The 24,426-nt window shown below is 45.2% G+C and overlaps 1 protein-coding gene and 1 long non-coding RNA gene across 5 annotated transcripts in view; one reads left to right on the top strand and one right to left on the bottom strand.

Annotated features, from left to right (window-relative positions):
- Window positions 1-24,426, bottom strand: part of NFKB1 (nuclear factor kappa B subunit 1) — a 125,287-nt gene that overhangs the window by 1,410 nt on the left and 99,451 nt on the right. For both annotated transcript variants that reach the window (XM_069593609.1, XM_069593611.1), the window contains exons 12-23: window positions 23,742-23,885; window positions 21,752-21,841; window positions 19,569-19,754; window positions 17,933-18,074; window positions 14,530-14,644; window positions 8,507-8,708; window positions 7,730-7,899; window positions 7,307-7,409; window positions 5,374-5,498; window positions 3,566-3,632; window positions 3,067-3,239; window positions 2,079-2,250 (exon numbers count right to left, since the gene is read on the bottom strand). In XM_069593609.1, coding sequence (XP_069449710.1) covers window positions 2,079-2,250; window positions 3,067-3,239; window positions 3,566-3,632; window positions 5,374-5,498; window positions 7,307-7,409; window positions 7,730-7,899; window positions 8,507-8,708; window positions 14,530-14,644; window positions 17,933-18,074; window positions 19,569-19,754; window positions 21,752-21,841; window positions 23,742-23,885 — 1,689 coding nt within the window. The remainder of the gene's footprint in view (window positions 1-2,078; window positions 2,251-3,066; window positions 3,240-3,565; window positions 3,633-5,373; window positions 5,499-7,306; window positions 7,410-7,729; window positions 7,900-8,506; window positions 8,709-14,529; window positions 14,645-17,932; window positions 18,075-19,568; window positions 19,755-21,751; window positions 21,842-23,741; window positions 23,886-24,426) is intronic.
- On the top strand, window positions 107-10,091 carry LOC138442364 (uncharacterized). 3 transcript variants are annotated; one of them, XR_011257665.1, is made up of 4 exons: window positions 1,618-2,862; window positions 3,246-3,377; window positions 5,292-5,525; window positions 6,574-8,084. It is a non-coding gene; the product is annotated as an uncharacterized lncRNA (long non-coding RNA). The 3 variants fall into 3 exon arrangements; XR_011257663.1 differs by lacking the exons at window positions 1,618-2,862; window positions 3,246-3,377 and adding an exon at window positions 107-866; XR_011257664.1 differs by lacking the exon at window positions 1,618-2,862 and having other exon boundaries at window positions 2,886-3,377; window positions 6,574-10,091.

A 24,426-nucleotide genomic window follows, 5' to 3' on the forward strand; every position in this document is an offset into this window, starting at 1 on the left:
AAAAAGTGAAAATGTGCTTCTACTAGGCAGGTAGGTCTGATTTCCCTTTGAGAAGTGTCTCTAGGGAGCTGAAGAGTGTGAATGATTTCCCGTCGGGAGAGAGTGACCAGGGAAAACAGAAGTCTACCATACCCGAGTCAGAGGGCTCCTTGCATGTTAAATTCCAGCACTGAAACAGTAAGACCTTCACGGCAGTGAAAAGGCCATGGTTACTGATGGATTTATTCAACCCATCAGTCTTTATGGGTTTCTGTCGTGTGCTAGGAACTGTGAGGTATTTTAAAAATAACTATAAAATGAGGGCTTGATGCTTTTTAAAATAGAAGTGTTTACCTACTTCTTAGTGTGGAAGGAGCATCAGGTCATGGACAGGAGATGAGGGAGGTTTTCTGGGGGTACCCTGCTCCCTTCTAAAGGGTGTGTAACACCTGTCCTCACTCCCTTAGGACGGCCACCCTGACGAGGAGACACTGGTGTTGAAACGCATGGCAAGAAGGAGCCCGCCAAGTAAGGACCTGTGCGGGGAAGGGGAAGAGAAGGCTCACAGGCCCTGGGCCTGGATCAGTGCAGCGAGCTGGGGGAGCGGAAGGAACACAGGGCAGGGAGCAGGAGGGGGCGTGTGAACACCACGTAGGAAAGAGAGGACAGACAAGCCCGGGGCCGCCACCGCCCGCAACAGTGCTGGGCAGGCAGGATGCGCTCAGCGGAGACTGGCTGAGTGGATGCCTGAAGAGGAGCGCACACAACCAGAGCCACGGCATTTTTAAAGGGAATCACGCTCCCTGTGTGTAGAGAATGGACTGTAGGTGCTGACAGAGTAACAGCCTGGAAACTGGAAACCAGCTGGGAGCTGCCGCAGAAATGAGGTAAGAAATGGGGGCGCGGGTCGAGGGCGGTGGTCACAGAGGGGAGGAGGCTGGAGGGAGCGCTGGGAGGTGCTGGGACCAGGGAGTGTTCACGGCGTCGCGGCCTCCTGGAGCACTGCTTTGCCCACGAGCGCCGTGGCAGTGCTGAGTCTGGGCGTGAGGGGGTCTGAGCCCTGGGCCGTGAGGAGGGGGCTCTGGAGGCTGAGACAAGGTGGGGGTGGGCATGGCGTGGGGCAGGTGGCCTGAAGCAGGAGGCGGTGGTCACCTGTGCCCGGGGGCAGCTGAGAAGAGTGGTGAGCAGATCTGAGTGGACGTGGGTCCTCGTGGTGAGAGGACTCTTGCCGCAGGGGCAGGCAGAACTGACCACAGAGGGTCAAGGAAGGACGTCATGCGGTGTGAAGAATAGCTACAGACTTCGAGGAAGCTTGGTTCAATCAGAGAAACTGGTCTGCAGCTGGGGATCAAGGGAGTGTTTGTTTTCTGTTTACTTTGAAAAGATGACGGGAACCATACCTACTTACCAGGGGATCCGGTCGGGAAGGAGAAAAGGCTGACACGTGAGAGAGGCAAGAATCAGGAGTGTCTGGACAGGTGAGGGGTGGGCTGGGGGGTTTGCTGGTGCAAAACCAGAGTTCCAGCTCTTTCTGTGTTCTCAGTGCAGTGAGGCGAGGACACTGGGTGAGTAAGGAGCAGGAAGATGTGCTGGCAGTTTGGAAGGAGAAGCCGAGATGGAGGACTCTTGTGCTTATGTGTTTAGGCAGGGTGACAGGTCAGTGTTGTGGAGGTTGGCGGGGGAGGCAGCTGAGGGAGCAGGAATGAGGGGACCCCTGGAGAGAGGACGCTGAGCAGCTGATGGAAACATCGGGGTGTTAGCCCACAGTCTGGGGCGCTTAGTCCTGGTTCCACAGACATTGGTCTGCTCATCCTGCTCATAAATTTAAGAAGTGAGAGAAACTGAGCTTACCTTCACCACCAGTATCGTGGTGTTTTTGTCGTCTGTTGCGGACCTCAGTAACTCGTGTGTCAAGGTGACTGTGCTGGGGACAGCCCCTCCCTGAGCAGTAGCGGCGGGAGGGGGGGGATGACGCACCTGGGGTCTGAGAGGGACATGGACGCGGGGACAGTGTGTTCAGGAGTGATGGTGAGAAGGACAGGCCACACCCCCAGAGACCAGAGGCACGTCTCAACTGCTTTCTGTCTGTTTTTCGTTACCTATTTGTGGCCTTGTGGAGGCGGGGGCGAATGGCAGCGAGTGGGCTTGGGAGGTGGTCTTGGCCGGGCTGGTGTCTGCGGTGCAGAAGGCTGCCTGGATCACGTCAATGGCCTCGGTGTAGCCCATCTGTCTCAGGGCCTCCACCAGCTCCTTTATGGTGCCCCCGGAGACCTGAGAAATGAAGGAAGAGTGTGCTTCTATGTTCCAGCCTGTGCAGGAAATAAGCAGGCAGGCTGTAAACTCGACACCACACCCTGTCCCCCTGCCAGGCTGCCTCCTCCACTGAGATAGCCTGAGGGCATGGAAGGTCTGGTGGAGAGCCTCTAAAAAGAAAGCAGGGAGCCTCAACATGGTCTTTGAATCAAGTTTCCTGTTTCAGCTCAGAGACCACTCAGGAAATCACAGAGAAGCACTTCACAGTGAGCAGAGAGACTGCCGAGGCAGTAAAGCTCTAGAGTGAAACCTATAGTCTCCCTGAAGCTCTGAAGACCGCTGAGAGATGAGCAATGATGGAATTTTCAATGGAAAGTAACTTCACCCCGCGGTTTTTTAGCATTTATTTTAGAAATTAGAAGCATCACCAGATAACAGCTCTGCTAGGAGTGACCTCACAGAGAGCTGCTTCCGGGATGTGCTCACATGAGACCAAGGGCTGTGCTGGGGTGGAGGAGGGCACGGATGTGGGCCACAGTCTCTTGTTCAGGAGAGCGGCGTTCTGTGGCCATCCTGACCCTCCAAGTAGCATTTCTGCAGCACACCTCAAAGTATCTGAATACAACCAAGGTGGGTTTCCTCCTGGCCTGGGCCACCCTCCCAGGACTTGGGGAGTGACTAAGCTTTTATTGCTCAGAGTTAAGGGAGAGGGGAAGGGGCTGTGCTCTGGCCGGTAATGTTAACACAGTCAGATAAACACAGCCAAGGGGGTCGCAGAGAGTTGGACGTGACTTAGCGACTGAACTACAGGGACAACGTAAGGTGATACGTTACCTCGTAGTTGTCCATGAGGGTTTTGGAGGGAGCGGGACTCAGCCGGAAGGCATTGTTCAGTATCCCCAGACCTAATTTCTGTGCCAGAGTAGCCCAGTTTTTGTCTGGATCAGGAATTTCTAGCAGCTTGTAGAGCTGCAGCTTTGCATCTTCAGTCAGCTGTTTCATGTCTCCTAAAGGAGATCAAGAAGAAACATGACCATCCTACCTGATCAGAGACTCTCACAGGGACGGGTCACGGCCACACGGCTCCCCCTCCCACCCCAGGGAAGCAGTCGAGCTCTTGCACCGGAGAGTCAGCAGCCACCCAGGTGAGCAAGAACAGCCCACGCTGTGGTAGGTCACAGCTGGACCTTCTCCGTGGTAGGACCCCCTGCTTCTGAGAGAAGCCCCCGCCTTTCACAGCAGAGTCTGGGTAACGCCGGCTCTCCCTCAGCCCCTTTCAGGGTCAGGATGGAGGTGACACTGGCTCAGGGCACCTGGTCCTCCCACAGCTCACCTTGTGCCAGCAAATCATCAGGCGTAAACTCTGGCTCATAGGGTTTCCCATTTAATATGTCAAATACCTGTTGGGAAGAAAAACATGGGGATGTTACAGGGACCACCAGGGAAATCAGCTGCTTTGTGGTAAGGAACTCAGCCCTTCTTCCTCAGGAGGGGCTTGTACCCCACTAAGATGGAGTGGGAAGGGGTGTCGGTGCCCTGGCCTGCAGACTTGTTTGCCCTCTGGGGCTCTGGGCCCAGGAGGCTGTGCCCCACAAGCGCTGTCTGAGCCACATAGGAAGACCCCACCCAGCCTCACAAAGAACCAGGCCACAGCCCTTTTGAGGGACAAAGGAGGTCCAGGCCACCCAAGCAGCCACGTGCTGGTCAGAGTCGATGGTAAATGACGTTTCCCTGAGAGTTAGGGCAAGAACTGAACCCAAGTCATGCTATGAAGCTGTACTGTCTGGCTGCCCCTCTTCCCTGGTAAAAAGACTCATGAGAAGCAGTTTTTTAAGCTTGCTCAGATTGATGGAAAAGGCAATAGCAACCCACTCCAGTACTCTTGCCTGGAAAATCCCATGGACGGAGGAGCCTGGGGGGCTGCAGTCCATGGGGTTGCTAAGAGTTGGACACGACTGAGTGACTTCACTTTCATTTTTCACCTTCATGTATTGGAGAAGGAAATGGCAACCCACTCCAGTGTTCTTGCCTGGAGAATCCCAGGGACGGGGGAGCCTGGTAGGCTGCCGTCTGTGGGGTTGCACAGAGTCGGACAAGACTGAAGCAACTTAGCAGCAGCAAATTGAGGTGTACAAATGTTCACAAGGCTTGAGGATAGCCTCGTGCCACCATTCACCTTTTAACTGAGGGGGCAAAAAAGTCTTGGGATAAAAGATAATAAGAACCTACTGTATAGCACAGGGAAGTCTACTCAATACTTTGTAATGAACCACATGGGAAAAGAATCTAAAAAAGTGGACATACGTGTAACAGATGCAGTTTGCTGAAACTAACACAACACTGTATATCAACTATACCCCCAATAAAAGTTAACATGTAAAGGAAAAAGAAACCTGCATAGCTATGGAGGCTTTCCTGCATTCCCTGCAGTCACTTGGCTGACTGGCCCGGGTGAGGACCATGCCGGGTCACCCAGTGGCTTATCTTTGTGTTCTGTGGTGAGGCTTCTGGGAAGACCAGGCGCTCAACGTAGTGGGCTCTCTGCAGGGTTACTCAGCTCACGCCACACGGGCCCTGGGGAGGCGGTTTCTGCCAGGGAGCAGCGCCTGCCCCTCAGGAGTTCAGTTAGTTGGGCTGGAGATGTGTGCTGCCCACCTCCTCCTGTGGCTCCCCTCCCTGGGCCCAAGGACCTGGTAACCGCTTTCACCTTCAGATCTTGGGTCAGCAGAGTTCTGAGGAAGGCTTTAAGTCTTTTCTGTTTCCACTGATGAAAACCCCCCAGAAGAATCCCCATTTCGTCTCATGTTCAGCAGTTACTTACTGAAGTTCAGGCCAACCATGCCGTGCATCCTGGCTTCAGAAACTCAGATGGGAAGGATTCTGGTCTGAGTTCAGAATGGGCAACACGCTTTGTGAATTCTGAGTTTCTCTCATCTAACTCTGATCTGATTAGGCATACGCTTTAATGTTCAGAACTCTGCTGACCTAGATCTTTAGCGGATAGGCTTTTCAAGATAAATACAGCTCGTGACAAGCAGCCTGTCTTTTAAAAATACCAGGTGCAGGCTTTGGGGAATAAAGACTGAGGAAGACCACTTGCCGCCTCAGAGGCAGCCAACACGCTGGTGGAGCGGGGCTCACCTGCCAGCTGGAGGCCATGTCCAGAGGAGTGGTTCCTGGTACGACCCCTTCATCCTCTCCATCCTCATCCCAGGAGTCATCCAGGTCGTACAGAGGCTCGAAGTTCTCCACCAGGGGATCTGCTCCTGTGGAGCCAAGTCACACAGCATTAGGTAAAACCCACATCTTCTTGGCTCCTCACTTCCCACAGGGGTCAGATTCTATGAATATATAAAATACATTTCCACTAAAATATCCAGAAACCTGCTTTTAAATTCTAATATATCTTGACTGTAAAGGTGACCAATGATAGCTCTGTATAGCCAAGGATACTTTCAAAAACACAGACTTGGACTGACGCTCACATTTGACCCCATAGGATAGTTGTGAGCGATGCACCTTTAACCTGAGGACTGAGGACGGTGGTTTATAGGGGCTACCTGGTGGCTCAGGAGACAAGGTTCCAACCCTGGGTCGGGAAGACCCCCTGGAGAAGAAATGGCAGCCAACTCCAGTGTTCTTGCCTGGGAAATCCCACGGACAGAGGAGCCTGGTGGGTTACAGTCCGTGAGGTCACAAAGAGTTGGACATGACTTAGCGACTAAACAACAAGGGCACACCCTTAGGCTTAAGGCCCCATGTGTTCAACTTGATGCCTGGCACCTCGTGTTTCTGTGTCTTCACCTGTTTGCTCAAAAGAGCAAAGCTGCTTTCTGTCTAGTGCCAACCTGTTGTGTTTTATTCCTGGGTTATGGCACTGATCCTTAAATGCAAAGCACCAAGAAGACCTTCTGGTAGGATGTGTAGTTATTGAAAGGTCATAGCTTCTAGTCTGAAGGCATTTTATTATCATAACCAGTGACTCCCCAAACTAACCATAAACACTGCAATCACCGTCTCTTGTTCATGGGAATGTTCAGCTTGATGAAGGAGAAAAGAGAAGGCTGCTTATTTGGGATATGATGTCAGAAAAATACGGTGCCAAAGAAAAGGTTCTTATATTTTTCCTAGTCTCAGTTTTTTTTAAAAGAAGGTATTTAATCTGCTATTTTCTTGAATTGGTGAGGCATTTATTTTCTAAAAACAATAACCTTGTAAGTAAATCAAATATGCCAGGACAGGCTTGAGATACCAATTACAATTAAACACTTTTGAGGTTCTAAATGTAGAAGGCAGTGGAGATTCAAAGATGAGCAGGAATAATTTTCCTTTATCTCACAGGATGAAAGGGTTGAATTGGAATAACACTCTACATCCTTGAGCGAAGCAGGGGAGAGAAACAGAGAGAGAAGAGTCTGGAAGTTCAAGGTGACAAGATATGACTCAAGCTCTGCCCCTTACTGGGGTCCAGGAACTGGGATGCAAAAGTCTCACCAGTCTGTTTCCTTGGCTATAAAATGGGACTAGTAATGGGATGTGTCTCAAAGGGTCACTGCAGATTAAGTAAGATTAAATGAGACAGTGTGAAATACCTAGCCCAACAGAAGCTAGCAGTTTTTAGGGTTTGGTACATGACAGCACTTGACACACGGCCCATGTGTTTGTCCCTATCATTTTGGCTTCTCAGAGACCTTTCTTACAAATGGAAGTCTTCAAGTGCTTTATTATACCAATAAACGCTTCCTTCTGAGGACCTGTGATGGGACCTTAAGGTTGATACTGCTCCAAATTCTACAAGGAATTCAGTTCAACCTTAGGATCTCCTGTCATGGGACTCAACTTAATCCAAATCCAAAACAGGTGAGTAAAAACTAACATGACCATCAGCATGGCACCCAGGGTTACTAATACAAACAGAGCCTTCATGGCTGCTAAGTGGGATTTGCAGCCACTTTTATTTATTTGTGCCTTTCTGCAGCACGTCCGTAGGTTAAGGAGGCGGCCTGGCTGCTCTAGCAGTCTGGGTTTGCCTTCCTGATGACATTCTCTAGGGCTGACTACCAGGCTGCCTTACCTGCTGCTTTGAGAAGAGCCGCCAGCCTGGTGGACCCCCTCCCGGCTGCTATGTGCAGGGGTGTAGTTCCGTCATAAGTGGTGCTGTCCACGTGGGCATCACCCTAAAATCCGCCCACACAGAAAAGGGTTAGCTCAAGGTCCTCTCGCCCTTCTGTCCCCACCTCCCCTGCATGCGTGGCTCTCCAGGTCATGCTACAGGCCCAGCTGTATTCTAGGCAGGCTCTGCCAGTGCAGAGATCCTCAGAGATGCCGGGCAGGGGAATACTGGAGGGCCTGAGCGGCTATTCTGAAGCCTCCAGTAGATACTACACAGGTAGAGCCGACGGTAGGGAGATGAGCTGTTAGCCAAGTTGTTCTTTGAAAAGATTTTCCCAGATACCCTTGGGAATTGAATGAGAAGGCAGGTAAGTGCATCCCTCACCTCCAGGAGCAGGCAGCCAGCCAAGGAGATGTTGTCATGCTCCACAGCCAGGTGTAGGGCCGTGCGCCCCGACTTCCGCTCCTGGGCGTTGACGTCAGCCCCCGCAGCCATCAGCAGCAGCAGACACGGCAAGCTGTTGCTCATCATGGCTACATGTATGGCATTCAGACCTACGGCCCAAGCACAGGGATGGTCACGGGGAGGCAAGGCTGTTGGGGGTCAGCATGGGTCTCTACTCCAGTCTTTATAGGTGCTGTAAGTCAGCTGTCCTGCATGTAAACCCCTGACTCCTTTTGTGTTCTAGAGACAATGAGAGCACATAAACATTCTCTGAATAAAGGATGCTTTCTACATATTGAGGGGGCTTCCCTGGTGGTAAAGAATCTGCCTGCAATGCAGAAGACCCAGGTTTGATCCCTGGGTCGGGAGAAAGGAATGATAACCCACTCCAGTATCTTGCCTAGAGAATGTGTAGCCTGGCGGGCTACAGTCCATGGGATCGCAGATAGTCAGACATGACTGAGCAGCTAATACTTTTTATACATATCCAGAATGGTGTTTGCTCAGGTCTTGCTTTTCCCTCCTACTGACTATTCCAGATCATCTTTAAAGGAATTAGCTGCAGCCAGCAATGGAAATTTCCATGAGAGACGATGAATTCCCAGTGGTTAAGGAAAGCACTTTGGGGTGCAGATCAAATAGGCACATTTATCTGGTAGCTACTTATTGTTTGGAAAGCAGACAGAGGTTACACCACGATGTGTGATTGTCTCTTACCTTCCCCGTTGGGGTGGTCAATAAGTTGTGCTGCCTTCTTGTGCTTGAGTAAAATACCGAGAATTTTATCATGTCCTTCTTTGGCAGCGAGGTGCAAAACAGAGTTACCCAAGCGGTCCAGGAGGCTCAGGTCAGCGCCCGCCCTCAGCAAGTCCTCCACCACAGCTTCCTGTCTGGTGATCACTGCCAAGTGCAGGGGTGTCTAGGGAGTGGAGGAGAGGCAGGAGGTGACACTGGTCAGTGGCACAGACACGTGTAATCCACTGGCTTAGCTGTGACTGCGACAGGTGGAATCATACTGAGGGCCCATTTCTCATTCCCAGATTAAGTTCTCACCTGTGCAAATGAATTACTCTCCATTCCATATCATATGCTAATGATAAATATACACTGGACTGACATTTAGTCAGTTATCAAAACTACTTTTTATATTTACAATTCTTTTTATTTTTTAAAAAGTTTTATTTTTTACAATTCTTAATAGCTTTGTTTCTGGCTGCAGTCAATTGATTTTTGACAGTTAACTCCTATTAGTAAATTTGGTTTTCTTGAATTTCTAGTAGGAGTCTTAACTTCACCTTAGAAATCATATGTTAACGAACCAAATCAACTTATGGTTTTACTGAAAATGTTTAAACAAACTACCCAGCAGAAACCAATTGACAAAGACACTGTCATTCTATAATGACATGCAAAAAAAAATTGGTAAATTAAAAAATATTGTTCCAGGGACAAGATCCATGAGACCAACCAACAGGATTCTGCCACCACACTTTATAAAAGGATTCTCAAAGGCATAAGAGAATAAGAAAGCCACCTCACAAAGAAGGCTCAGATGGACAAACGAGCCAAGTTGCTGACACGTAACAGGTGCATAAGTAGTCCATTTGATTATCCTGCCCACAAAGCGGCACCTCAGTGAATGCAAATGAGATGTTTTGAAAACTGCATTTTCGAGATGAGTAAGACAAACACACTCAAGAAAGTATCTTTCAAAGAACTTAGGTCACTGCCAGAACAGCAGTATATTTTTATACAGATCAGTCTATTTCACAGCAGCCTGTGAAATCCAGTCTCTCTAAGGACAATTTGCCTACACTTTCCTTCTCAGTAAGCAGTTTCTGGCCGTAGTGGTGACAGCAGGTGGACCACCAACATCCTTGTTGGGCACATGAGGTGAGAATGGGATGAAAGATACTGTGCTGCATCATTACAGTGATTATTTAATATAACAGAAACAAAACAGGATTTTTTTCCCCAACATTTCTACTCTCTTTTTTTCCTACCCCCCCGCCCCCTTTTTTTTTTCATCATTTAGAACTATAGCCTGGCTTGAAATGAATCATGTCCTTGGAACTTTAGACATTATAGCCATGAGCTTTCCTCTCAAAATAAAAAATAAACTGTGTTTAGTAATCAGATATGTCATTTGGGGAGATGAGGAAAGGAAAGAGAATGAGATTGGAAAAAAGACCTGAAATCACATTATACCATTCAGAGATTTAACATTATCTGTAGTTTTAATATAATTTTCATATCATACAAAAATCTCTTAATAAACTTTTTTTTTTTTTTTTACTAATGGTAAGTTGTTGTTGTTTTTTTTTTTCTCTCTATGGTCTTATGGAAGGTTTTCTATGATATTTTAGATCCTAAACCCCAGGATTATATCTTAAAGTAATTATACAATGTAGGAATCTAGGAACTTTTAATACCATGCTTGCTGGCATGTGGACTTAGGCAGACATTTTGCAGAGCCAAGTAAACAAACACCCCAGCAACCCAATTCCTGCCTGAGGGACACAAATCCACAAGGGCATGTGAGTGAGACTCTTCACCGAAGTACTGTCTGGAGGTAGGAAGTGAGAGGCTGGCTAAGTGTCAACTGTTGGGAAACAGGTACAGAACAGATCGAAGATGTACACAACAGGATCCTCTTCAGGGGTAGAAGCAATGAGCTAGTTGTATACAGAGGTGCATGGATAAATTCCACAAACAGTGAAGGCAGAGAGATCGTGACACGTAGGACAAAGCCACCCATGCAACTTAAAAATACATGCACGAAGAACTGTATGAACACACACCCGAGAGCAAGTAAAACTGGCAAAACCCAAGTGAGATCTGTGGATTATATCAATTTCCTGGCTTCGATACTGGACTAGAGTTATACAAGATGTTATCACTGGGGAAACCAGGTAAAGGGTACATGCAACCTCCTAGTACATTTTTTGCAACCACCTATGAATCTAAAATTAAAAATTTAAGGAAGTTTTTTGCAAAGCAGAAGCAGTATGTATAATACACCATGGTTTGCATGTAAGAAAAAACTTTCCTAACACCATACACAAAAACAAACTCAAATGTAAGGCCAGAAACTATTAAATTCTTAGAGGAAAACACAGGCCAAACACTCTTTGACATAAATCACAGCAAGATCCTCTTTGACCCACCTCCCAGAATACTGGAAATAAAAACAAAAATAAACAAGTGGGACCTAATTAAACTTAAAAGCTTTTGCACAGCAAAGGAAACTATAAATAAGATGAAAAGACAACCCTCAGAATGGGAGACACTAATTGCAAATGAAACAACTGACAAAGGACTAGTCTTCAAAATACGCAAGCAGCTCATACAGCTCAATACCAGAAAAACCACCCAATCAAAAAACGGGCAAAAGACCTAAACAGACATTTCTCCAAAGAAGACAGACAGATGGCCAACAAACATGAAAAGATGCTCAACATCACTCGCAAATCAAAACTACAATGAGGTACTGCCTCATACTGGTCAGAATGGCCATCATCAAAAAATCTACAAACAATAAGTGCTGGAGAGGGTGTGGAGAAAAGGGAACATTCCTGCACTGTTGGGGAAATGTAACTGATACAGCCACTATGGAGACACATGTACTCCAAAAAAATCTACAAACAGTAAGTGCTGGAGAGGGTGTGGAGAAAAGGGAACGCTCCTGCACAACTGATACAGTCACTATGGAGACACACGTACTCCAGTGTTCACTGCAGCACTATTTACAACAGCTAGGACACAGAAACAGCCTAGATGTCCAGCAACAGATGAATGAGTAAAGAAGCTGTGGTACATATATACAATGGACTATTACTCAGCCATAAAAAGGATCACATTTGAGTCAGTTCTAGCGAGACGGATGAACCTAGAGCCTGTTGTACAGAGTGAAATCAGAAAGAGAAAAACAAATATTGTATATTAATGCATCCATGTGCAATCCAGAACAATGGTAACGATGAAGCTCTTTGCAGGGCAGGAAGAGAGTCCCAAACAGAGAGCAGAGTTGTGGACACGGCAGGGAAAGGAGAGGGTGGGATGAACAGAGCAGCACTGAAACACACATACCACCATGTGTAAACCACGGCTACTGGGAAGCTGTGGGGTAACGGAGCTCCGCCTGGTGCTCTGACAATGTAGAAGGCTGGGCGGGAGGGGCCACACGTATACTTACGGATGACTCATGCTCTTATACACGAGAAACCAACACAACACTGTAAAGCAATTACCCTCCAATTAAAAATAAATTTTGAAAAGGTATATTAAAATATCTGTCTACTTTAAAGTATACATGTTAAGGTAGCAAATACCTAGGGAAATACTTATATTTGGGAGTGGGACTGAGAACTTGTATGCTGCTAGGCAGGGTAACTTTGATTCTCTAATGCATATCCTTACATACTATTTTAAAAACTGCAAACATATATATGATAATTAAAAACAAAAAATACATGCACAAACCCCACACTCAGGTTTTATAGGAAACATATGCAAATAAAATTGGTATCAAGCTAGAGTGGTTGTTTATGTTGCAAGCAGAGGAATGGGAGAAAATAGTTTAAAAGGAAAAGATTTCAGAAATATTTTCAGAAAAATCTTAACCCTATGTACTTATATTATTTTGAGTGCAGCTTTCTCTAGAGGGTGGGTGGAAGAGAGATTTGGTCACGACAGATGGCCACAGAAATGTACTAAGATTAGTGAAAGGTATTTTGGGAGCATGTTTCAGACAATTGCCAAATAATCCAAATTATTTAGGGAACTGTATAATTTCCCATCAAGAATAGCTAACAGAGAACTGTTACAACAGAAAAATGAAAGGTTAAATATTAGTGGGTTTCTAGTTCCCAAATAAAAGTCACCACTGGGTGTGTGTTTGACACCTTAAAGGCCAGCCAGGGGGTCCCAAATCATTGCCCATTAATGAAAATGATGGTAAACGGGTGCAGGAAGTGAACCTGCATGCCCCCAAGAGTCCCCACATCAGAAGGCATGGAAGCATCAAAGGGGGTGGTTTCAGAGTTCTGTCCCCAGCACAGTGGAGAGTCTCAATAGGTATACCCGAATGATACAGTGAGGAGTTTGGCACATAATAAATCATAACTACTAAGCCTGTTGTGCAGAGTCCTTTGCAGGTCCTATTTATAAACAGAAAAACAATTCCTTGAATCTGACATACAGGCACTGAACTTAAGCACTCTTTGAAAGGGGGACTGAGAAGTACAAGGTCCCGTTTCCAGTTCTATCTGTATACTTGTGACGGTGAAAGAAGAGTCGGTCCTAAAGCCTGAGAGACTCAAGCTTTATGGGCCAAGTGACTTTCCAAATACCAGCAACACCCAAACTGGTATGAAAATGTGAAGAAGCTATCCTTTAAATACATACCTAAAATTAGACCTCATTCCTAGTTATGAGTCAGTGAAGAATTCCCCAGCTTCATTTTCCCTTCGATCTTAAGCATGACAGCCAAAGACGTGGCCTAATGCCTTAATATCCAATGGGAAACTTACTTTCCCTCATCAGGAGACACAGATCAACCTGATCCATCTATTCACAGATAAAGATCTACTGGGAGCTACATGTAAACATTTCAGTGCTATTGCTTTTACAAAACGACTCACATCACTGCTTTAAAAATTAAGAACTGGAACAAGCACCTTTACTGTATAAATATCTGTACATGGTGGGTGTCTGTATTTTTAGAGGGAGGGATAGGCTTGAGTCAGGCATCTGGGCATGCCGTGGAGGCCCAGGAGGACTGGGAAGTCATTTTGAGTCTTGAAGGGAAGGAGAAAACAAAATCTGAGAAGGGCACAAGACCAGGAGGCTGTAGAGAAGGCTGGTGGGGCCGGGGAAAGGCAGCGGGAAGGGAGAGCACCGGGGGAGAGGGAGGGCGCAGACCCCACTCACTTCCTCCCAGCATGGCCCCTTGGCCTGGGAGGCTGGCCAGGGTCTGCTGGCTCCCTACACCAGCATCCCAGCTTTGCTTCTGACACCCGCAGTCTCCTTCCCTCACCTGAAATCTGCGTGTACCCACCAGGCAGCCTCACTGGGTCTCCAGTCAGCTCTACTCTCTGAGATACTTGACGACCTCTGTAACAAGAGTTCCTCAGCCTGCTTTTAAGTCTACCTAATTTCTGTGTGAATCTGATTTGGGCAAATCTCTTTAGTGTTCCCTGTTTACTTCACCTTGAACGTTATTATTATTATTTTGTATTTTGAATTTTCTGGTTTTTGAAAGACACTTGTTCCTTCTTAAGCAACCTTTTTAGTTTTCTTTATTCTTGACTCAGCACCCCTTCATTCGACAACCATTTAATCTAGATGCTGTCAACCTGTTCAGCACACTTCAAACTTCTTGTAAATCACTGGCTTTTCAAACTGAAAAGTTTTTTCAATTCTATTTTTTCTTGATACGGATGATGTATTTATCCTGCAGTAGACTGTCTGCTTTGGCAAGTTTCTGAAGCTTCAAGTTTGCAGTCTCTCGGCAGGATGCTCAATTTCACTGTGGGGTGACTGCTATTATACCCATAGATCAAAGGGTCCTCATTCATAAAAGAACATTCCTATGTAATGGGCTTTTTTGCTATTACGTACAGAGATACACTGTTTTATTTTTGCTACTGTTAACATTATATGTTACCATTAATATACACACAAGCACAGGTACACACCATGGCTTTTTCTTCAGTCGTCTCCTAGATATTTCTGCTTACCTGGTAGAGATCATTTCTCATGTTGATAATTTCATCAGAAATCAAGCCAGATGTGACTTCCAGCAGATCTCTCACAAGCTGATTATGAAGGTGGATGATTGCCAAGTGTAAGACACTGGAATAAAAATATAGTGGCAATAATCAGCTAAAGTGTTAATGGAAAAAAAAAGAAAACAGGTTCCCACGATAGGATTAGATTTGTAAACTGAATTTGGCTCTCCTACCTAGTTTCCTTTGGCACGCAAATGTCTGGAATCTATGAAACATCCTGAACCCGAGGTGGGTGTGTTACTGCCTGCTCACTTACAGAGCCTGCCTGGTCTCTGGGGGCTCAGTTCAGACTCCTTGATGTGTAAAGAAGCCTGGACTTTGAGGCAGAGAAGTCTCCAAGTTCAAATCCTAGCCCTGCCTCTGTGCTATGGTTTCAGGGCATTTTCTTCTCTAACTTTTCCCTGACTTACCCAGACACACAGATGATGAGTTAAATGCCTGAACTAGGATTTGTTCAGAAAAACGTAGTTATCTCACCTAGCCCTGCCCCCTCTTCCAAAATACAAAGTGGTGGCTCTTGAAGAACTTCCTAGATCCCAAGAGGGGAGAGTGGAGTTAGACTTGTAACTATAGGAAGAAGCCTTGAAGCAAACCTCCAGAGGAACAATGTGATTGTATTTCTCCCCTGAATTCTCTCCTCTGCCTGGAATGGTTTTGCTCCTCTTGTCTGCCTCAACAGTGCCTCTTTATCCTTCATGCGCCAGTCCAAAACTCACATCCTTAGAGAAGACTTTCTCAGTTTCCAAGGCAGAGCAAGCTGTCCCCCACTCAAGTTTTCTGTTTGGTTGAGCAACTACAGTTTTTTGTACGCCCTCTCTCTCTGTCTTCTGAGCCTCTTGGAGGCTGGTTCTCTCTGGGTCAGCCTTACAGCCCTGGCACACAATTTAGACACTGAAATAAGGATGACCGAACAAACTGAGGGCTTACAGTAATGAGGTTGAAAATATTGGCAGGTGCCAAGCATCACTCCTAAAAACAAAATTTGTTAAAAAAAATTACTATTAAAACTAATTGGAAATGACACAAGAATAAAAAATGGCTACTGTTTGTTTAGAGCTTTTAATACCAGACTACACTAAGCATTTGACATACATTATCATATTAATCATAGTCTTACAAGGTAGGTAATATTATCCTTATTTTTGGTGATGAAACTGAGACTTATGGGTATAAGAGAACTCAATCCAGGTCATATATCACGTCCATGACTGTCTTGCTCCAAAGCCATCCCTCAATTCCTTAAGGTCTCCTGCTTCAGGGGCACGTGTGCGCTGCTCTGTGGGGTGGTGGTGAACATCCCGGATGATGAACCCTCCGAGGTATGGACAGATCCCGGTGCAGCGCACACCCGGAGGATCCCGTGGTGGCAGCACATACGGGATTTGAGCACAGGGTGCATTTTCTCTAAACATGGCAGGGGTCATTTTCCTCAGGCCACTTTCTTGGCAATAGCAAGTGTGTATTACGTGGGATTAACACTGACATAGTGGCATCATTATTTGAGAGAGATTTTTAAATGAATTATCTCAGGGTTTCAGTACTGTCTTTTGAAACTTAGGACTGAAAGACGACGGATGAAAAGGTCCTGAAGTCTGATGCAGACATGATGTATGTATACCAAGAAAAAGGTCGTACTTCAAAAACTGCCTAAAAATTTCCATGTGTAGCTCAGCATTTCATAGCAGAAGTACATTCCCCCTCCCCCATAAATTTTCACACCCTTATGGGAATTTCCCCAGTACCAGAATTTTTTTTTTCATTGTATTTTCTGTGATGACTAATGGCCACAGGATTCAGATTAATAGCCGAATACAGTACGCTCAGTGAAAACAAGGGACCTGAGCTGTGAAGACTCAACGCTATTCCTGTCTGCACTCTTATGAGGACTCTTCCTTGGCCTCCCTAGTCTCACCTGTCTGGCTTCCAGCTGCGGGGAGTCCGGAGGGAGGGCGTGCTTGCATGAGAGTGTTTGGGGACCTGGGAGGGGGCTCTAAGGATTCACTTCCTGCCTGGGCAGGGAAGGCTCTGTCCCCAGCCTCTCCATATACTTCCAGGTCCTCACATCCGTTCATACCTTTGCCTCAATGCCCCCACTTGAATGCGTGTGCCTGTATCCCTATGCACAGTCCTCCCTTCGGACACCTGCGGTCCCTTTCTAACTTAACATGCGCTCACCTTTCTTAGGCTCATCAGCTGGTCCCTAAGAATGTCATCTGAAGTACTGCTGTCCTGTCCTGGTTAACTGCTTTCTCTTGTGGTTATATGCTACTGAATGCTAACTGGATTATTTAACCCTGTAAAACACGTTCTGCTGTTGATGACATTACACAGCGACGGCTGTGCTGGTTCCTCCCATACTGTATAACAAGGCCAGTGGTTACACCACATCCTTGGTTACACTGCAAGGAATGAGAACAAAGGTCTCTCTTTGAAACCCTGAGGTTGGCACTTTCCTAAAGCATTTGCTTCAGTGTTTAAACTAGGTTTAAGACACAGCACCCAAGAGCTCTTCCAGAGAGAAGGATTTCTCACTGTTGATGCTATTTTGGGGAAGGTTTTGAGCAAACCACTGGACTTGGACTTGAGAGCTGCTGTCGCGTGCTATTTTTATAGGCTTTTGAGATTATTTTAGATGTCTCAGTGAAAGGATGAGGAGAACTGTTTTAGAAAAAAGCCAGGTGTCCCTGCGCTTATGAGCCCTGCGACACCAGAAGGGGGAAGCATGGTTGTGGAATGGCGGACTCCCACACCACGTGGGTGAGAGCAGAAGAGTCTGGTCCAGTCACAGACTGGTGGCCATTAACACAGGCAGTAGAGAAGGAGCTGCCCACCAGGAGAGAATGACGATGGCCTCTCAATCATTTTGTCATTGTTGCTCTTGTGCTGGTCTCTGTTGGGCTTTTCCTTGAGATTACTGTTACCACAGGTATGCAGTGGGGATAATAAGCACTTTAGACATGTGGTAAGACCAAACTTTATTACATTATTCCAATAAACAAAAATATTCCAATAAACAAAATGTTTATTAGATATTATTCTAAATCTTATTCCAACAAATGAAGCAGGGCTTTTCAAAAAGTACCACTTGCCACCCACATCTTAGTTTTCTAACCCAGAGTGCTGTGCTCTTGGATGAGTAACCAGCTATTTTAGAACTCAACAGGTGGGAACCACAGGATAGAGAAGCAGATGACACCACTCAGCCTTACTGGTGCATTCTTTTTCTTGAGGGAATGCTTCAGTAGCAGGATTCAGTGACTTCAATCAATTTGTCTCACCTCTAGCCAGCATGCACACAATTCTTTTCTCTTTGTCCCTTTAAAACACCTTGTTTACAAAAGTCCTGACTTACCTGTCCCCGTTCTCATCCTGCACGGCAGTGAGATGGCGCTGGACGGCCAGCAGCATCTTCACGTCTCCTGTCACTGCATAGTCAAAGAGGGCATTGGCGTGCTGCTTGGCCAGCTGCATAGCCTTCTCCAGAAAGAGGTTATCTGCAAAGCAATGATCACAGTCACAGTTGAGTTTCCTGTACTTGCTCTACAGGAATGGCATGCTTGAGGCCAACACCGTCAGCATTCAGCATTCTGAGACCCTGAGACACATTGATTTAGTGGAAAATGCTCCTTTCAGGGGCTTCCCTGGTAGTCCGAGCGGTAGAATCCACCTGCCAACCCAGGAGATACAAGTTCGATCCCTTGGCCGGGAAGATTCCCTGGCAGTGGAAATGGCTATCCACTCTAGTACTTTTTCCTGGAGAATCCCATGGGCAGAGGAGCCTGGCAGCCTACAGTCTATGGGGTTGCAAAGAGTCGGATGCGACTGAGCGAGCACGTGCACACACACACACACCTGTCAGTGCTTTTGGACTGTGTTCACTGCAAAAAGCACAAGTGGATGTTGGCTCACTGACAAATATAGAGGTTGATCTCAAAAAAATCTGTCTATAATTTTTTGGGGGAAAAGAAATTCAGAAATGTCTGTTATTTTAAGGGGAATAATCAATCTCCAAATAATGCTCACTGGATTTTGCCACGATTGTAAAGAAGCAATCTCCTGGGGAAATAATCCTTCACTGGAATCTTAAATGACTCTCTTGTTGGGCAGGAAGTGTCAAAAACCAGTCTCTGCCACAGACAGACTCTCTCTGAGCCACTGGTGTTTGTGTGTTAGGTCTTTATTTTTATCGTCTGTGACTTTGTTTTATTAATTTTTATTGGGGTGTAGTTGCTTTACAGCCACTGGTGTTCTTGTAAACTTTGTTTCCTGAAGGTCAGTGGGAGGAAACTTGTGGCTTGCAGGCCAAATCCTGTGTGTGGCCTGTTTATTATGGCCCCCTAGCTAAGCATGGTGTGTACATTTAAGAAAAAAAGAATATGCAGCAGAAACCCTATTAGCCCCCAATTCTACTTATTCACTATCTTTCTCTTACAGAAAAAGTCTTCCAAGCATAATCTGGGATGACCTAGAGTCGTGACTCATACCCTAATGGGTACTGGTTCCAAATAGGCACTGTCCCTCCTAATCCTAATTCTCCAAAGAAGGCAGTAGCATAAAGGGAAAAGTTCCTATTTTCAGGCAGTTCCACCTCAGTGTGACAAGTCAAGCTACAGGCAGAGAAGGGAGACTGTCAAAATTAGGCCAACTGCTCTCTATTGTCTGCGGTGGAAATGATCTAGATTATCTCTCCTGATACCCTAAAACTGCATGACATGACGGGAGAAGCATATGTAAATGTCTGTACTTTATTGCCAGAGATAACACTGGGCAAATGGAAACCCCAGAGTGAATAAAGTGACCCGGCGGGCTTTTCAAAAGGCATACAGGGCTCCGGAGAGCACACAGAACCAGATGTGGACGTGTCATCTTTAGTCTTCAGGTCGACAGAAGATAAACCTGTCTTCTGGGAACAGGTTCTCCACCCAGACCTGACTCAGCCCTCGCCAGTCAGTGCCACGCGGTCCTCCGTCCTGCACGAGCTCGCTCACCCTGGAAGCTGCAGTTCTCTTCTCTTACTCCTACCGAGCACGTCAGGTTAGCGGCAGTGCCCCCCGTGCAGGATGCTCCATCTCGTTCTGTGGTTTCTGTTACTTGCTCGGAGAGATTTACAACCTCTCTGTCGTCACTCTTGCCACAATTTTCAGGGTCATTTTTAGATGGGGTGTCAATGGTTCCTAAGATAAAAGCCAAAAAAAAAAATCAGCCTTTTCTCAGTAAGATCTACTCAGTTATAATTCACTGTTTCAGCAAAGGTCAGCCAAAGGCAGAGGCAGGTTTACTGCAAAGGGAAAAGAAAAACAGTTAATTTAAAATTCCTTTTCAAATGATCTGTTTTCCAGGATATGTTAACACCTACAATTTCACTAACTGTTGATGTTATTTTCTATTGAAATTGTGGGACCTAGGGAGCTATTTGTTTTTTTGGTTTGTTTGTTTATTTTCATTCTTATTTTCCTGAAGAAAGAAACTTTGTATAGCCTTCAGTGCAAAGACTTAAGAGCCCTTCTTTGTATTATACCTGGTTGCCTCTTGGCTATATAACTTCTGAGTGCAAATCACTGAACCCTTTAACACAATATTGCAGAGAATAAATCATAATGGGTAAAAATTGTTTAAAAAATGGTCATAAGTAACCCAGTTTGAAGCTATTTTAAAGTCACTTCCAGAAAACTTTTTTTAAATTGAGATGTAATTGACATATAACATTGTAATAATTTTACATATACAATATGACTCAATATTTGTATCTGTTGCAAAATGATCATTACAGTAAGTCTAGTTTAACATCTATCAGCATATAGAGTTACAAATTCTTTTCTTGTGATGAGAACTTTAAGAGCTTAAAAAACATGTTTTTACATTTCTAAAAATGTACATCTTATCCTGTTTATTTGGAAAGGAGGAAAATGAAGTAAAGCTCTTCTAGGAATTACAAGGAAGTGGCATTTTTAAAATTCTTGAAAGCAGAGCAGCTATTTTCCCCATCCCGTGCTCAAGCAAATTATGAAGATGTGGTCTAAATTCACATCCTTCACTGTGGGAGCTATCCTGTGCAGTTTCTGATCATCCTCATTCAGGTCCTACTATACTCTCTGACAGCTACTTTGAGAGCACTGAGGCTTTACAGGCAGACCTGGTTCAAATTCTGGTTCTGCCACTAACAAATAGGTACCTTCAGTGAGTGAATGGTCATCTGTGAACCTTGATGTGCTCTCTCTATAAAATGGGGAAACTAATATTTTCTTTACAGTGGAATCAAGAAGACGATTAAAACATGTAAAAGCATCTGACATGTTCAACAGGTGTTGAACACACAAAAAGACCTTTTTGTATTCTTTTTTCAATAGGTACACTGAAATTGTACATCAAAGAATTGATGCCTTTGATCTGTGATGCTGCAGAAGACTCCTGAGATTCCCTTGGACTACAAGGAGATCAACCAGTCAATCTTAAGGGAAATCAACCCTGAATACTTGTTGGAGGGACTGATGTTGAAGTTGAAACTACAGTATTTTGGTCATCTGATGCAAACAGCCAACTCATTGGAAAAGGCCCTGATGCTGGGAAAGATTGAGGGCAGAAGAAGAGGGTGTCAGAGGATGCGATGGCTGGATGGCATCACCAATGCAATTGACAAGAACTTGGGCAAATTTTGGGAGATGGTGAGGGACAAGGAGGCCTGGTGTGCTGCAGTTAATGGGGTTGCAAAGAGTCTGACACGACTGGGCGAATGAACAGCAACAACACTGGAATGGACAGGCAACGTGAAGCATGAACACATGAACAACTGCTAATTAGCGGGCACATTTGATGAGAAAAGACCATCCCTATAAAATTCTTTTTTTTTTCCCCCTATAAAATTCTAAATGTCTTCAAAAGTGTAGTATTTGTTAAACAAGGAGAATCGGTAAGTTTGGTGATTTTATGTTTGTTGTTTAGGTAAGTCTGTTTATGCTCCTTCCTAATGTTCTTTTCTTTCCCTTGTTCATGCCATGTACAAAGTAAATATATAAATATAAATAGAGCATCAGGAATATAATTTCTACTCTCCACAGGAAATAATAGTTTTGGGGAAAGAAGTTATTGTCTTAACTTATTTGCATTTATCAGTTTTTTTCAAGATAATGTTGTGTAAGTAATGATTGGGAAAAAAAAAAAAAGTGCTACTTACCATGCTTCATCCCAGCATTAGATTTAGTGGTTCCAGGATGGAAGGTAATTCCACCATACGTGGGGAATCCATAGTGGGGGAAGCCATATCCTGAAATGGCAGATGTAACAAATGAAACCTCATGACAATTAAAAAAAAAAGCCTCAGCAGACCTTAGTGTCCCCCCATCCGGTGAGCACAGGCTTCCGTGCGCCTGACACGTCGCTTCTGTTGTGAGTTAGTAAGACGTGTCACGGGGGGTCATGGGATCATGAACATTCCATTCTGGCCAGAAGCCAGGTTCTGGGCAGTGTGCAGGAGTTCATATCTGAGGCCTCCCACTCCCTCATGGTGGGGAGAGCCTAACGGCAAGGGGCTACCACCAAGACTCAGACTGGTGGACACAGAAGACGGTGAACTAAGCTCTGGAGAGAAAAAACTGAACCAACCCAAATACATCTACTGACTCCTCAACAGAAACACGCCCCCACTGGTCACTCTCCTGCATCTTTTGGTGGAGGCATAAGCTGGTAAAACTCTTTGGGGTGGCAGTGGGCATCAGTCATACTCTGTGACTTAGTAATTTTACTTCAAAGAATTTAATTTACAGAAATAAACTGGAATAAAAGAAAAGCAATGTGGATAGAGGAGTTCAGTGCATTTTATATTAAAAAAATTAGGAAACAATGTTCAAGTAAGTTATACTATGGTTTGTTCACTTGATGAAATATTATGAATCATTATGAAATATTATGAATCATAATTTTTATGCTTATGTAAAATTTATATAACCATGGAGAATGCTTATGTTAAACTGTTAGGAAAAAACAGCATACATAACTCTATACACAATCATGTGAGAATAATGAATAGGTCATATGACTAAATGGATTAAAATAATATATACAATGAGGAACAGCTATGCTTGGAGAAATGTATAAATATATTATATACAAAAAAATAAATAGCTAACCTATAATGGCAGGACTTTATATGTTTTCAACCTTTCTATCTCTGCTAAGTCACTTCAGTCATGTCTGACTCTGTATGACCCCACAGACGGCAGCCCACCAGGCTCCCCCATCTCTGGGATTCTCCAGGCAAGAACACTGAAGTGGGTTGCCATTTCCTTCTCCAATGTATGAAAGTGAAAAGTGAAAGGGAAGTCACTCAGTCATGTCCAACTTTTTGCGACCCCATGGACTGTAGCCCACTAGGCTCCTCCGTCCATGGGATTTTCCAGGCAAGAGTACTGGAGTGGGGTGCCATCACCTTCTCCGCAGTATAGCATAAATATAAAATGAAACCTTTTCAATGTTTCCAAAGAATACCAAGACAACCGTATCCGCCTCCTCTGCCTCTCAAAAAAACATGAGGTGGTAACATACCAAAATGTTAAGAGGTATTCTTTGGATAACTGACTTCATGACTTTTTTTTCTTCTTACAGTTTTTGGTATTATCTATCTACATATTCGCAAAGAGTTAGACACCACTCAGCAACTGAACTGAACCAATCTACATACTATAAATTCAACATGTGTTTCTCTGAAAAAAGCTTACTGGGAAATTTTTCTTTTTTGGCCATGCTGCACTGCATGCAGGATTTTACTCCGACCAGGGGTCAAACCCATGCCTCCTGCAGGGCCAGTCCCACTGGACTGCCAGAGAAGTCCTAGGAAAGTTTAATGAATGTTAATACATCATGTTCAGTGGAGTTCCCTGGTGGTTCAGCAGTAAAGAAATCTGCCTGCCAACGCAGGAGACATGGGTTCAATCCCAGGGTCGGGAAGATCCCCTGGAGAAGGAAATGGCAACCCCATTGGGTTGAATCCCATGGACAGAGGAGCCTTGTGGGCTACAGTCCGTAGGGTCATACAAGAGTCGGACACGACTCAGACCCTAAACAATAACAATCATGTTCAATAATGTCACAAATACTCAATGCGTAGACAAGGAAATCTAGAAGGAAATCCACCGTCTTTGATGTGAAAAAACAGCTTCGGTTCATACCTGGGCCGGTACTTCCAGCACCCCCACCTCCACCACCGCTGCCAAACATGCCCCCGCCTCCGGCTCCAGCACCGCTACCACCACCAAAACTGTCCGAGAAATTGGGCATGAGCTTCTGTCGTTTCCTTTGCACTTCTTCTTTATCTGTATTTAAAGGAAGAGAAACCAAAGGAGAAGAGATTGATTCAGTTCCACTACTAGCCACAGAAAGAATATTGATTCTGATGGTATTTTTAAACATCTTAAAGGGAAACAGAAAACACCCAAGGAGGAAGAGATGCCAAATTTCAAGAAGCATTATATTTATTCCAATGAATACGAAGACCAAGAACTAGCCTCAGAGAGACCACAGAACAGTACACACCCAATTCTCTCTGGAATAGATTAAGTGCCCCATGTCATTCAAGTTAGTGAGACACTAGACTCCCCAAAAAAGATGAAGATATTGCAAAAACTGAATGAGAAAAACATTACTGCATTACATTACAACATTACAACATTTTCACATGGTCATACAAAACAACTGTTACTAATCGGCTAACATTTATTATGCATCTACAGTGAGCTAAGTGCTGTGGATAAAGAGAAGTATGACATCATGTCCTTGCTGTCAAGAATCCTCCAATATAATTTTAAGGTTTAGGGGAAAGACAGAGAGGACACGATAATACTATGTACGTTAAAT

Source organism: Ovis canadensis, chromosome 6 (assembly GCF_042477335.2).
Source record: "Ovis canadensis isolate MfBH-ARS-UI-01 breed Bighorn chromosome 6, ARS-UI_OviCan_v2, whole genome shotgun sequence".
NCBI classification, from domain to species: Eukaryota; Metazoa; Chordata; class Mammalia; order Artiodactyla; family Bovidae; genus Ovis; species Ovis canadensis.